The 14863-nt window shown below is 47.0% G+C and overlaps 1 protein-coding gene across 9 annotated transcripts in view; it reads right to left on the minus strand.

Annotated features, from left to right (window-relative positions):
* RNF144A (ring finger protein 144A) overlaps window positions 1-14863 on the minus strand; it is a 163032-nt gene that overhangs the window by 61787 nt on the left and 86382 nt on the right. For all 9 annotated transcript variants that reach the window (XM_054245245.2, XM_035273304.3, XM_035273308.3 and 6 more), the window contains 2 exons: window positions 3911-4015; window positions 3700-3760 (listed from right to left, as the gene is read on the minus strand). In XM_054245245.2, the coding sequence (XP_054101220.2) occupies window positions 3700-3760; window positions 3911-4015 (166 nt within the window). The remainder of the gene's footprint in view (window positions 1-3699; window positions 3761-3910; window positions 4016-14863) is intronic.

Genomic DNA, 14863 nt, shown 5'->3' on the forward strand with positions numbered 1-14863 from the left:
TGCTCCTTCCAGTATTGCTCTGGGGCTAGACCCAGAAGGGCAGCGCTGCCTGCTAGGAATCCTTCCATTTCCACTGCTTTCCCCACCCGCACTGCACTGTGAAGAGCTTCTGACATTAGGACCGAGCAGATGTCCCAAAGCCGGGTCTCGGTCTCTTCATGCACGTGATTGTCACGCACCACCCCCTGCCCACCCTCGTGGCTCAACAGTGGGAGATGCTATGACGCACCCTCATCACAAAAGGTCCTCAGGACAGCACGCAGGGGAGACCCGGCGATGGTTTCCATGGCAACGATTTAAATTTTATTAGTTCTGTCCTCACAGAGCTGTGACATGGCACTGCCCATCCTCACGTGGAGAGATTCGCTGTCGGAAAGCTCAAGGACAAATAGCTGCTCAGTCTGCTGACTGCCAAAATCCTTCCTGTGCTGCTGCGGACATCACGCCCTGTGAACACGGCCCCAGGCTCAGGCGGAGATGCCCATTAACATTCTGCATTATCCGTGTGTGTATGAGACATATTTTCACATAAAGCAAATAATATGCTTTTTGGCACACTAGAAATAACTAATCTTAACTCTTATCTCCCAGAATTATATTCATGACAGATTAATGAAGCAGGTCTCTAAGAACTCCCTGCTTCAAAATGCTTAAAACTGGCTGGGTGCAGTGGCTCATGCCTATAGTCCCAGCACTTTGGGAGGCCGAGGTGGGTGGATCACAAGGTTAGGAATTTGAGACCAGCCTGGCCAATATGGTGAAACCTCGTCTCTACTGAAAATACAAAAATTAGCTGGCTGTGGTGGGGCATGCCTGTAGTCCCAGCTGCTCAGGAGGCTGAGGCTGAAGAATCGCTTGAACCCAAGAGACAGATAATGCAGTGAGCCGAGATCACACCATTGCATTCCAGCCTGGATGACAAAGTGAGACTCCATCTCAAAAAAAAAAAAAAAAAAAAAAAAGCCTAAAACTTTTCTAAAAGGTGGCTTTCCCTGGCCTGGCTGATGCCTGGTGTGGGGCTGGAGTGCTGGGCTTGATCCTGCTGCGAGGTGGCAGCATTTTTAGGAGTCAGTTCTAGCCAGGCCTGATTACTGATGGATAACCCAGCATATTAGTTCATCTCTCTGAGCTTTACTTTCTTTTTAAAAAACAAAACAAAACAATGCACGATGAGATCCGATATCAGCATTCACATAGCCAGGCACTGCGCTGGCACAGGGATGACGGCATGAGGACCCAGAGTCCCAGCTCTGGCATGGCTGAGCTTGCGGGCAGAGGAACGTGCACAGGAATACCCTTAGCACAGCACTGCTGAGTCTCAGAGGGGCACGGGCGTCAAGAGGAGCATGGACAGAGGGGTCCACGCGGCGAGAGCCATCCACATGCCTCGCTCAAGAATCTGTCCCTACCCAGACTCTGGTGTGAGTCAGTTGTGAGGAGGTGCTCAGAATGAAAACGCAGCCTCCTGGCCCCCTTCCCTGGCTTCCCGCTTGCCAAAGGCCCCAGAGCTGGAGAAGAGGAGACATTGACACTAAAATCAAGGCTGTTATATCAGAGGAGACATCCTAAGACTAAATGGAGACAGTGTGTGCAACATGAACTAACCATAGAACTTTCTGGTAACTAAATGTTTTCAGAAAGTCACTGAACTATCTCAGTTTTCTTCCAGGGCGTCCTCTACTTGACTAGATCTGAGAGGCATAGAGAGTCAAAATTTGCTTTCTGATCTTGTCTCCAAACCCTTTGAAAGTGCTGGCTATGATCTGCAGCTATATTCTAGCTCTGACATGCTAGCATTTTATCTAGACAGACCTTTTATTGTATTAAATCCGAATACTTAAAAAAAAAACCTCTAAGAAAATGTTAGTAAAATATTTTCAAGTGAGAGGTTTCAGAGGTTTTTTTTTTTTTTTTTTTTTTTTTTAACAGAAGCCAATTTGGCTTCATGTTTATGCAAAAGGAAAAAAGATTTTTTGACTAAGCCAAAGTACTAAAGAAATAACAGTTAAAATTATTAGGTTGGAAAATTTATCCAGCTGCATTTTTAAATTACATTCAATGTCATAGAAAGTTCATAGTAATGCAAACAACGTCTGTTTCTGTCAAGATTCTCCCTGGAAAATATTCTCAGAAGAACCTCAAAGCCTCAGAAATCCAAATTAATCAAGTTTATTGCTCCACATACTGACTTTTGTACCAAAGGGCTTTATGTTAAAGCTGTAAAGTGCCCCAAAGCAAATGGCAAATGACACTTAAATAAACACACTCTTGAAAACAAATTTCGATGCCATCAAAAATCCTGTTTAAGTTGTTATAAATTAGCTACCTTTTTGTTGTTGTTGTTGCTGTTGTTGGTTTTTGGTGATTTTGTTGTTGCTGTTTGTTTGCTTTGAGACAAGGTCTCAATATGTTGCCCGGGCTGGACTTGAATTCTTCGGCTCAAGTGATTCTCCTGCCTCAGACTCCTGAGTAGCTGAGACTACAGGTATGTGCCAATCAGCCCAGCTATCTTTAGCAAAAAGCAAAAATAAACAAACAACAGGTCTCTCCATGCACCTCAACCGGGTGTCTCTGTCCTCTGGGCCCTGCTTCCATGTAAGCCCGTCCTCCAGGGCTGTGTCTCAGTGGTGAAACCCTGCTCTGGTCAAGAACCTGAGAATCAGTGCAGGGAGAGGGACAGCAGATGCCTGCAATCAAAACTCAGAATCTCCCTGCAGGGTCCTCACAATGATGTTCGCATAAGGAGTGTCACCCGCACACATCTGTCACTCCGCTCTTTAGCAGGCGAGCCCAAGGCCCAGAATAGATATGAAAACAAGGCCAGATAGAGTCCACAGACTCTTTACAATTTCATTGTATGACTCTGAAGCACTTCAGAGAGCAGAGCTAAAGACCTCTCCTGGACATTCCACGGGGCTTAAGGCTTTGCAATATGATCCTGAGAATCACGTTCTGCTCCGTGTACACCGGCCATGCTGCTCTCTCAGAGGACCCCTGGGTCTGCATCAGGCCTGCTCCAGCAAGGAGGGCTATGCAGGGCCAGTGGAGGGCTCACGACAAAGGGTCATAGGATGTGGTCCCAAAGCACTCACTATATTTAGAAATCAGGGCAAGTCAGTTAGCCTCTCCAGGGATCCGTTGATTCGATAATGACAAATGAGCCTTGCAGAATTGCTGTGACACTTACTGGGATAAACGACTTGTTTATTCATTCAGCCGCTACTCTCTAGGCCTGTGTCCAGCGGTGAGTCAGTGTCCTCTCTGCAGAGAGGACACCTACAGTCTCACTGTTGTTGGTGGCTCCTGCCATTTCTGCAATGCCTACCCTCATGACTTCTCTCCATGACAGCATCTTTTACAATTTGGGCCAGTCCAGGAGTTTAGCCCTCAAGCTTAGGCCTTAAGCTGGCCGAAATTCCATACCCCACGAGGGCCATCATCTTTAAACCACCCCCAGGAGACTCAATTGTTTTCCATAGATTCTTCCTGCTACCCAACACATCCCTAGACAAGGTCTTCAAACTGTGAGCTGTCCAGAGAATCCAGAATTTCTATTGAATTTCAGAAGTGTCGTTTACATCAACTTTTTCACTCCTATCAAATGCTGTATAATCATATCTACCAAAAGAACTCCCCACAAAGTTATCCACATTCATACACTGCGGGAACCGTAACCAGCAGATATACCAGGGCACCTACCTCTTTCAAACTGTAGCTTTTTATATCTTTGCATAATTTCAGCTGCAACCATGCACTCAATCTAAGGAAAAAAATACAAACAAGAATTATAACAAGCTGAGAGCGAGAATATAATGCTTCGTTCACCCAAACAAAACCCACATTATTCCAACAAGCTGAGCAGTGAATGCTAGTGCACGCCCAACAGCCCGATTGGTTCAATTCCACCTGCCTCGTTCTCCTGTAGGTGGCCCTGTTTAGGGCAGGCAGCATCTGGGCAGCTAATTGCGGTTTCTAATCCTTCTTTGATCAAGAGCTCCACATACTGTTTCAGGCACTGAAAGAAAACAGAAAAGTGTCTCTATAAACATCTTTACCTCCTTAATTCCGAAGAAACCATGATGCATTAAAAAAAAATGACCAGGCACATGGTTCCATTACAGTGTAATATTTTCACTGTGCAGTGCACAGCGATCAACACAGTTCAGGTTTAGAGTTTCCTTCATTCAACAACTATTTATGGGGTACCTGTGCTGTGCCAGGGACTGTATGATCGATCACAAAGCTAAGGCTGTCGGTTAGATTCCGGCACACAACCTCAGGAAACACAAGAGCCAAGAATTCTACCATCAAGAAGAAGGGCACCAAGGGAGGCTGGGAGGTAATGTTTCTCAAATGCATCTGTGATGCAGGCGCGGCACTAAATATTTTATCTCCTATTGTTTCACTGAAGCCGTGGAGCATTTTTACAAGGAAGGCAAAACTGTTCCATTTCTCATATGTGAAAACTGAGTCAGCAAAGAAGGAAGCTGCCAACTTACACAGATAGTACCCAGAGCCTTGATGTGAACCCAAGCTTGCTCAGAAAAAATGCCCATGTCCTTCCTGCTGAGAACCTGAGTGTGTCTGTCTTTCCTCACTCACCTGGCAATTACTCACTGCCTACCTTACCTACTCAGAAGCGCTGCTTAAAGCCTGAAGTGAGTCAAAAAAGAAAAAAAAAAAGTGAAAGACTTGAAGTAGAGTTAATACGAAAGATTCCATGGTCTTCACTCCTGCTTTACAAAGCCTAATAGAAATCTAGTAGAAATCTAGTGATTCCCTGAAAAGCATATTACAAACAGCAACGAGAAGAAACAATATGGCCTTCGCCACCTAGGCTCACCACTCACAGAAACCAGATATAGAGCTTCTTTAAGAAGTCAAAGAGCACAGAAAAAGAAAATGATGTGAAATACCACAGTGGCATCCCCAGATCAACTTTAATCACGGTCCCGGTATGCTTAAAGTTCATAATAGCAGTAATATTATAATATTACAATAACATTATGAAAATAGAATAGCAATTCATCAAGAATAATTCATCAGCTATATCTGCTAAGCTGATACCTTCCCGCAAAAATGTATAATCCATTTTATTACAAGAATGCATGATTATTACTAATGAACGGGTCCAAACTGAAATCCAAGATCAATTCCTACTACCCCCATGTTCAGAACAAGTCTGTTCATCGCCTTCTTTATTTTCTTGATCTGCATTTTAGGGACAGTTCAACCTACGTTACAGTGAAGTTGTGGGAATCTTAGGCAAGGGAAAATGTCAAGAGGAATACATGGAAAAGAGTATATGCTTGATATATATAAAGAATAATTTGATCTAAACTGGTAATTCTCCCCATTCTAGCAACCAAGACTATTTCATTCATTGAAGACTCTAGATTGCAATTTCTTTAAAAAATAGAAATCGAGGTGACCCTCAGAAAGAGCCACTTCCCAAAGCTTTTCTCAAGAACTGTAACTTCAAGTGCAAATTACAATGTTGGCGGCTCCACACTGAACCCTGTGTTCCAGCCTGAGACCTTTTGCTCTGCCTGGGCTCTGATGATTGTAGTGACCATGAACTTAGGTTATCATGGATAATCTACATTTTGCCAACCTGAGGTTTATGAAGACAGTCCCCAGAGTAGTGAGTATAGATGAGGCCGGGCTTGGAGTTCTACATGAGGCTACAGATGGCATAGTTTTCAGAGATAAACTCATTAAAACCAATGCAAAGACTTTTTTCCAGAACAAGGGAGAGGCAGATGATGAGCAAGAGAGAGAAGAGTCACATCAGCCTCCAGCAGGGCTGCAGCCCGCTTCTGGGCAGTGTCCACCGACATGTGACGTGGCAGTGGCGCTGTGGACCACCAGAGTAGTGAAGTATTGTAACAAGGATCTGAAAAGCTGGCAGAGCAGTGGAACTTTCTGTTTGTGACTGTGTCCCACATGAGAAGGGAGAAAGACTGTAGGCTTCACAGCCACAGAGGCTCAAGCAATCCTTGTCCAAGTCAGAGTTGGGCCAACAGCTCCCTTGACAATGAAAGTGGAATGCCCATCTTCCTGCACTTCTGTGACAGTAAGACATGAAACCTATGAAAGCATCTGGCACAATTCCTGGTAGACAGCACCAGCTAAGTAAATAGTGGCTGTTAGCTCTTTTTTGTCTACTTATGTGATATCCCTCTTACAGTTATAGGCATTTAAAAATCCCAAAACCTCAGCAACAAGATCATTATTTTACTTTCTATAATGAGTTTATCTAAATTGGGTCTCTGGAGGATACTGGAATGCTTAGACCAATTGACAATGCTGAAAACTCACAATATTGTGCAGATCAGTATATAATGATAGAACATGACTCTTCCTAAGAAGCAAAACACGATTAAAACTGGTGTGCACACCCATATGGCAACAAGTGGTGAGTCACATCTGGGTCTCAAAGCTTCCCAAGAGTGAACACCATGTGTAGTCAGGATGCATCTATCTGTGCGATTTGCAAAACGATTATCTTCTGGGAATATCAATTTGTTCACTATATAAAGAGAGATGAAGTTCCAAGTGCCTGATCTTGCATCCATCAAAAACAAGCTCAGCTCTCTTCCAGATATAAAGTGGGTCATGACTCACAAGCTATGGTTTTCAATCTAATTGCAAAAAGATGTCTTGAAATCAGCACAGAAATAGGTAAACAGAGAAACTTTTGTAAAAGACACAGCCCACCAGCAGACAATGATGCATGCTCCTACTGTCACATGAATTATAGGTATCAGCAGTCATATGCCTCCTAATTCGTAGACTCTATGTGAATCACATTACCTATGTTAGCTCACCAAACATGCACAAAAAAATCGCTGTTATCACGCTCACATGACATATGAGAAATCAAGGCTCAGAGAAGTTAAGAACGGCTCAAGGAGAAGCTCTGAGGCTCAGACGCACCTGTGGCTGAGTCCAAGGCTGGTCAGGTTCTATGTTGGTTTGTTTTAAATTTTTTGCATACTTCCTCCTCAACTGAAAAATTTTAGATGAGCCAGTTTAGAGAGCTAATGTACAACATGAGGGCTAACTTTAATCCAACTGTGTTGTATCAGGAATTGTTGTCAAGTGAGAGGTTAGCTGCTCATCACTATAAAAGGCAACTATGTGAAATGACACCTCTGCTGAGCTGCTTCACTCTATGACCATTTTATTATCCATATGTATCCCATAATACCATGTTGTAAACCTCAAATATACACAGTAAAATTTAGTTTTTTAAACAAGGGCTCTTTCAAAAGCAATCATTCACTAAGTATTTTTTGATTACTTCATAAACTGTTTTGTAGAACAAGGAATCATACGTACTTTAAAGGGGCATAGTGTCAGTCAACCCGAGAACATCTCATTTATATGTTCACACTCAGGCTGCTGCCAATGCAATGATCCGTGCTACCAAGACCCACACAGCCCCGTGTGGGGGAAAGAGGCGTGCACAGATCATCACCACGATGCACTGTGCTCCATGCTCTCATGGGGCCACTTCAAGGGGGCGTGGAGGCTCTCACAGGCCACTACAGATTAACAAGGATGGGTCCCGCCTGGGTGGGACCAGGGAAGGTTTCCCAGAGATGAAAAGTTGGGCAGAGGGTCAAAGGCATTGCAGGAAAAAAGGCATTAGCCACACAAAGAGAAGAAAGGGATGGGGGAGAGTGAGCCACAGAATGTTCCAGGAATTTCATTTTCCACTATGGTTTCCAACTCTTTGAAACCTGATGAGGAGACAGCACTGCTGATTTGCTAATATACCTCCAATGCGTCAGAAGTTTCCTGCCAAGGAGAAGCAGCCACAGAGAAATATCTGCCTTGCCTAAAACTACAGCAAGTCTGATTTTTCTCTGCTTTTTCACACGAAGTCCTGTTGGCTACTGATGGCTCTAAACGCAGGAGAAAATGCCTAGAAGCTGTGCATCAGAGATGCTCATCTGGGATCCACGATTGATTAACACAAGAATTACATGCAGGCAGGTCCAAATGAAAGCGGCAAGGGCGCCGTGAACAGCGGGTGGGGGAAAGGACACTGGAATCACAAGGCTGCCTTGAAATTGTAGCTCACCCACTTAGCAGACATGTGGCTCTAGCATGGACCTTCATCTCCCAGTGCCTCCACTTCCTGATACTGTGGGATAAGCTTGGCAGACAGAAAGAAAATCACTCCACAGCTCCAGTGCCTCAGAGACAGTGGGGCTCTGGAGTATTAATCACACACTCCACAAGGGTTTCTCTCAGCCTTTCTGGAGCCTTCAATAATCCATGGTCTGTTTATGTTTCTTCTCTAGTAGATGGTGAACTCTTTGAAAGCAAGATCTATTAATTATTTATCTTTCTATTCTCCATACTTAGGAGAGTGCTGGCAAGTAGCAAGGAATGCATCAAAGCTGTGCAGATAGAGGGTGGATGGAAGGTCCTAGAGATGAGTAGAACACACACAGAGTAACCAGACACCTGACAACAGACATTCCTCTGCAGCCCAGCAGGGGGCTGGAGCCCTGAGAGAGGTGTGCTAGCTACACACCACCATGGCAGGGCAATACCAGTTGGGTCCTCAGCACAGCCTGGAGCGCTGCAGTTAAGGAGCCTGGAGCGCTGAGGTTAAGGAGGCTGGAGGCAGGACCCCCAGCACAGCCTTCCTAGGACAGCCTCCAGAGGACAGCCTCATGGGAATCCCCTGGCAACTTCACTGGGTGGCCTGGGAACCTGGAGCCAACTGCCCAGCAAGCTGCCCAGTATATGTTCCGGCAAAGATCCCTTTCCTCGAGGATGAACGAATGTGACTTCACTCACATTCTAAAGAGGTCAAAATACAAAGTTTGCATTAATAAAATTCTTGAAAAAAACAATCCAGACTTTACACACAAAATAAATGCTCTCCTCTACATTAGCTGTTTTTGTTTTTGTTTTGTTTTTTCCAGTGGGGTCTCAACTCTGTTGCCCAGGCTGGAGTGCAGTGTTACCAGTCTTGGGTCACTGCAACCTCTGCCTCCTGGGTTCAAGTGATTCTTCTGTCTCAGCCTCCTGAGTAGCTGGGATCACAAGCATCTGTCACCATGTCCAGCTAATTTTTTGTATTTTAGTAGAGATGGGGTTTCACCATGTTTCCCAGGCTGGTCTTGAACTCCTGACCTCGTGATGTACCTACCTCGGCCTCCCAAAGTGCTGGGATTACAGGTGTGAGCCACCCCGCCCAGCCTACGTGAGTTATTACTTCTGTTGAACCATTAGACCTGCCGTCTCCCATGCCCTCTGCCATGGCTGTGGGTGGCCCACAGGAGGCAGGCAGGCTCACAGTCAGCTGCTTTGGGTCAGGATCGGTGCGTGGCTCCCCTGCGTTACCTTTTTCCTAAGGTACCTCAGACTAAGTCCCTTCAATTACAGAACAAGAAAATGATCCTGCCTGGCATGTTGCATCCTGGAGGGAAGGATTGATTTTGCCCTACATGCAAATCCTAGTTCTTACCCCTTCAGTACCCTCCACCTACTGCACCTCATTCTGCCCATGCACAGTTTCCATCATCAAAGAGCCTTCCAGCCTTCAAGCTGTGTATGGGCGCCCACTCACCCACGTAGAGGATTAGCACACACCTCACCTCCTGCAGTGTAGACATGCCTGGAGTAATGCCTCTGTGGTCCTGTGTAGCCCTCAGAGGCCCTCACACAGTGGCTGGTGACTGCAGAGTTTCAGTGAAGATGTGGACTGAATGATTTCGTGTTAAATACGCTCTTTCAAGAACTCCAAGTGGGACGTTATCAGTAGCAAGGCTGTCACTGTCTGGGACTCTCAGGCCCATTCAGCAGCTAGCAGTGAGCACCTGCTTTTGTGGGAAGGCATGCAGGGACCTGGGGTGGAGGCCAGGAGGACGCCCAGAGCCTGGCTCCCTGGCCATCCAGAGCTCTCAGGAGCAAGGCATGGCCCTAGGGCTGGATGTGGAGGCTGTTTATTCCATCTCCTTACACAGGGAAAAAACCACCTCTTCCATTGTTGAGTTCATCCAAGACAAACAGCGGTCAGGAGAAAGGGAAGCGGGCTCCCCAAGAAGGGGTGTGCTCAGGATCAGCCTCTGGCTGGGTGGACAGGGAAGCATGGGGTGTGGTGGGCTGGAAGCAGCAGCAGCGCTGAGCAGAGCAGCGGGGCTCACTCCTGCGGGCAGTGGAAAGGGCACCGCATCAGCAGGGATCTGTGTCATCCACAGCTGCTTTATACGAACCCACTGTGGGTAGGGTGAGGATGGACCCACCTGGGCAGGGAGGCCAGTGTGACGGTTCAGGCGAGCGGTTTTCAATCACGGCACTGTGTCAGCAGGGCTTTGGGGAAGTGTTTGCAAGCTGTGTAAGGGCGTAGGGGATTGGGCATAGCTCGCAAGCTGTGACGGGGTAAGAGACTGAGCACAACCTGCAGCTACGGGCTTGCAGCTCCGCCACAGTCTACAGAAGCCACCAGAAGCTGGAAATTCTGAGGAGGCCTACACACGTGACCACACACCCGCTGCCAAAAGAGCAGGAAGGTCGCTCTTTGTTCTCACAGTTGTCTCTCCTGAGGTCTGGGTGGCAGCCAAAGAGGCAGTAATAGGATCTGAAGACTGAGCCCAGGAAGCCAGAGGCAGGGTGAGACTGGGGTGACAGCCAGGAAGATGTGGCTCTCTAGGGACACCACTGGGCTTTTCCTAGGGGAAGACACTGACGTGGAAGCTGCACTTTCTGCTGTTTCAGGGGGACTAGTGAACTGTCCAACTGCCTTCTCTCCTCCAGAAGCAGTGCAGAGTGGCTGGGAGGGAGGGGTTCTGGAGAGGATGCCTGTTTCCTCCTTAGCAAGGAGCTCGCTCCTGCAGCCTCAGCTTCCACACAAGCTGCAAGAGAAGCGGTGGTGTGGGCAGCGCAGCCTGTTTGTTCTGTTTGTTGAATATGAAAACTCGGATTCACAGAGGGGCCAAAATGCCTATTGCACCCAGGCATGGCTTCATCATGGAGACCTCCCGTGGAACAAAACAGAGGCACTGTGGTAGGAGGGTGTGCACAAACAGCACCAACATCAGAGGCAGGAACAGGCAGGGACTCGACCCCTCCGTGCCTTCCGCAAACGTATATTTCCTCCACATCAAGCCTGTGACATTGGGCGAAAGGGGTACCATGGCGTGGCAAGTGTGCTATGTTGAGGAGGGTTAAGAGTTGAGGCAGGATGATCCCTGGGTCAGACTCTCACTGAAGGTGGAATGAGAGTATCTGTGGGATTGAGATTTTAAGAAGTCCTGGACAGTAGGGGACACGTGCACGGAGGTGCTTGACAGGCTGAGTGTGAGACAATGTGAGCAGGCATGCAGCTGCTCAGAACGCGTAACAGCAGAGGGTAACGTAATAGTGTGACATTTTCTTCATTTAGACTCTGTTGGGAGAATCTGAATTTTCCAGACAACAGAAGATCATTCCATCCCATCGTGAAATCAAAAGTTGTATTTGTTTGCTCTTTATCCCTTGTGTGAGAAAGGGCTGGGGAGACTGATAGGGGTCCTGCCATTCGGGGCAGGGTTCCAGGACGCTGCCTCCTGGGAGAAAGCCGTGAGGAGGGTTTGGAGGTGGAGAGTCAAATCCACAAAATGGGGAGAGAAAGTCGATTCCAAGCATCCTTTCCAGGAAGGAAACAGCAGGTTGCAGAGGGGTGAGAAGGCACTCACTGACCTTCGCTGGGGCAGGGTGTGCAAATGCTTCCAGAGTTGCCTTTCAGCCCTTGGCTCAGTTTCTGAGCAAAGCAATATCAGGAATTGGCATTTTCTTAAGGACCTGCAATACACACCAAATTTCTAGTGGAGAGACAGCCTACTTCATAGTGTAGGCCCATGTTTGTCACAAGGACCTGTGTTTTGGGAAAGGACACCCACCTCCTCAATGTCAGAGGGTGAGAGAGGGGAGGGACACCCACTTAAATCAACTAAGAATCGATTTCAGAGAATGCTGTTGTACTGGCAGGCCATGGACAGGGAAGGGAGGATGAGAGGCTTTGGCAATGTGGCCATGAGAGAGGACAGTGGCTGCCAGCCTGGTCTCAGAGGTCCCAGTGGGGAAGGGAGGCAGTGAAGGGGCTGGGGCTTGGGGTACCAGGACTCATCTGTAAGGACCAGCAAGGGTTGGGGGATCAGAGCCACAACTCTCCTCTGAGGCCAGTGCAGGTGTCAGAGGCAGGGGTCACAGGGCCCTTACCCTCTCCTGCCCTCTGACATTGAGAAGGTGGGTGTCCCTTCCCAAAACACAGATCCTGGTGACACGCATGTCAGATCCCAGGAGATTTTGCAGCATGAGCTGCGATGTTCTGGCTTGCCACTTCTCCTGTGTCATCAGGTTACAAATTGTCATTTCTCATTAATTGTGTAGAGAACTCCTCATCCTCCACATTTGTAGATTTTCATTCTCTTGATTAGGAAAAATACACACCAAGTTAGAAAAAGTTATAGCTACAGCAACCCTGGCTCTGAGTGAAGTCACCTGTCAAGATTCATGTGCAGGAACTCACAACTGCAGACATTCATCAAGCTGTTCTGATGCACGGAGGTTCTGGGCTACATTCTGCCTAACAGATCGCTGGGAACTGGGCTTTAGACTGAGGCAGAACATAGCTGCCAAGATCTCAGGGGTGTCACTAGGAGAAAATGCTTTTCATTACAGGAACGGTGCCAGCAAGAAAACTACTTTGTATGTGTGTGTAAATTAGGGTATGTGAAACTCTCTAATAGCATTTCAGTTCATCAATACCACAAGCTAAATTAAAAAAAAAAGTGTGAGATTTGAATGCGAGGAGCAGGTGGTACACTGGAGTCAGGCTCTCCACAAGTGCCTCGCTACAGCGTGGGTCCCTTCATGTCTCCAAGCTGCAGCATCCTCTTCATGAGATGGAGAATCCTGCCTATTTCCCAGAGTTTTACGAGCAGTGAGATGAAGCCATAAGGTAAAGTTTGAGAAGGACTCTAAAAGCTATGGACAAAAAAAGAACACTCTGCTTGTAGCCTGTGAGTTGTGAGCAGGGAATCTGAGGGGTACGGGCGCTGGTGCTAAGACAAAGGGGGTCAGGAAGCCGTTCTGTGTTCTGTGTTCCGGGAACATGGGACGGACTTGCAGAGGTAGGCCTTTACTTTGCAGGCATCTTGGCAGCTAGAAGCTTCAGTTCTTTGCAACAAGGAACTGGAACTTATCCTTTGCACCCTAAAGTCACCCCACCCTCCAAGTCTGCCTTCTCCCCATCTGAAACACCAAGACTAAAAGAAGGCCATCTGCTTAGGAGAAGCAACTCTGATGGCTGGACTCATGCATCTCTGAACCTCCCACATCCCAGAAGAGAGGCCTTACCCAGGCAGGCCAATACCACATGGTAAGATATTTAGTTTCTTCTTAATCTGACCACCCTATGATTTCTTAGATACATCTCACAGAAAGCACAGAGATAAAACCAGAGCAACAGCAGTTGTAACTGTAAAAATAAAGCTAGAAATGGAACCACCTCATTCTTGCCTGCCTTAAGTCACTTGGAACTAGAGTATTTAATGTTTGAACATCAACATTTTTTTTTTGGAGGGCCACTATGTGTCAGTGTTTATGAAAAAGCAGAACACAAGAAAACCCCTTCTCTTAAAAAACTCCTTTAGTGGAAGTTATAGACCAGTGAACACAACCGCAACATGGCATGAGAAATGCTATTCTAAGTTTAAGCCCCAGATACCTGAAGAGCTGGGAAACATCAAGGTCCGATAGTTTAGGAGGCTCCATGCAGGAAATTGAGAAAGCAGGGCAAGAACATCAGCAACGGAGGTAGGAAGCTGGAGAAAAGGGCAGAAAAAAGCAAAAAAAAAAAAAAAAAAAAAAAGGGCAGGGACCAGATGCAGCCAAGTATTTCGTTTAGGAAGGCCCTTCCCACAGAGGCTACCTTTCAAATTAAGAGGGGAGATGCAGTTTTGCCCTCCTGGAAGGAACACCCTGAGCTTCTTTCAGGAACTTCCTCTGCCCATCTTGGCCATGTGGTCTGGTGGACTGGACCCTAGAGTCGGGCCAGGCTCTAAGCTGGTCACTAGATCTCATCTTAAGGGCCCAGAAGAAGGATCAAACAGGGCTGTGCAGCCAATAGAGCTGGAGGGTTATTTGCTGGGAAAGGAAGTCTCCGTTGTATCTACAGGAGTTACTGAAAGGGACCTTCTCTTTCTCTACCTACAGACAGGGGAGTAAGTGACATCTGCAGCCACCACCATTTTGCTACCACAGTGAGGAGACCCTGGATGAGGATGAAAGCAATAGAGGCCTCTCCTTGGTCTGAGCTGCATAGAGTTGTGGCAGTGGTATAGCAAGTGACAGAATCCACGTAATCTCACAGTTCAGGGACCAAGGAGTCCTACCTTTCTTTCTGAGATGAGAAAGCAAGAGGAGGAGGGTGGTCAAAGGGCTTGCCCGAGGCTCCCCGTTCATTAGCTTTGGAGCCAGTGTGAAAGCTATTGACACTAATGGTTTTCCAGTTGATTGCTTGGTCTACCCTAACATACAGTCCGCTCACAATGGCCAAACAATGGCTATGAATGTAAAGAAAGTGGGCAGAAAAGTGGCGGCCATGAGAAAATGCATGCCCCCTTTGGATCCCAACCTTGATGACCTGATGAAAGCCCAGAGTGGCCACAGGGCAGGTGGCAAAGCATGCTGACCCCTCACAGGCTTTGTTCACATAGAGCTAGTCTAGAGCCTTCTAGCCCCTGCCAGCTACAGTCATGAGCTGTCCAAGAACAGAATACATATCCTTAGGCAATTTTGTCACTGTGCAAACATTATAGTGTGTAGTAACACACACCTAGATGGCATAGCCTGC

The sequence above is a fragment of the Callithrix jacchus genome, chromosome 14 (assembly GCF_049354715.1).
Source record: "Callithrix jacchus isolate 240 chromosome 14, calJac240_pri, whole genome shotgun sequence".
NCBI classification, from domain to species: Eukaryota; Metazoa; Chordata; class Mammalia; order Primates; family Cebidae; genus Callithrix; species Callithrix jacchus.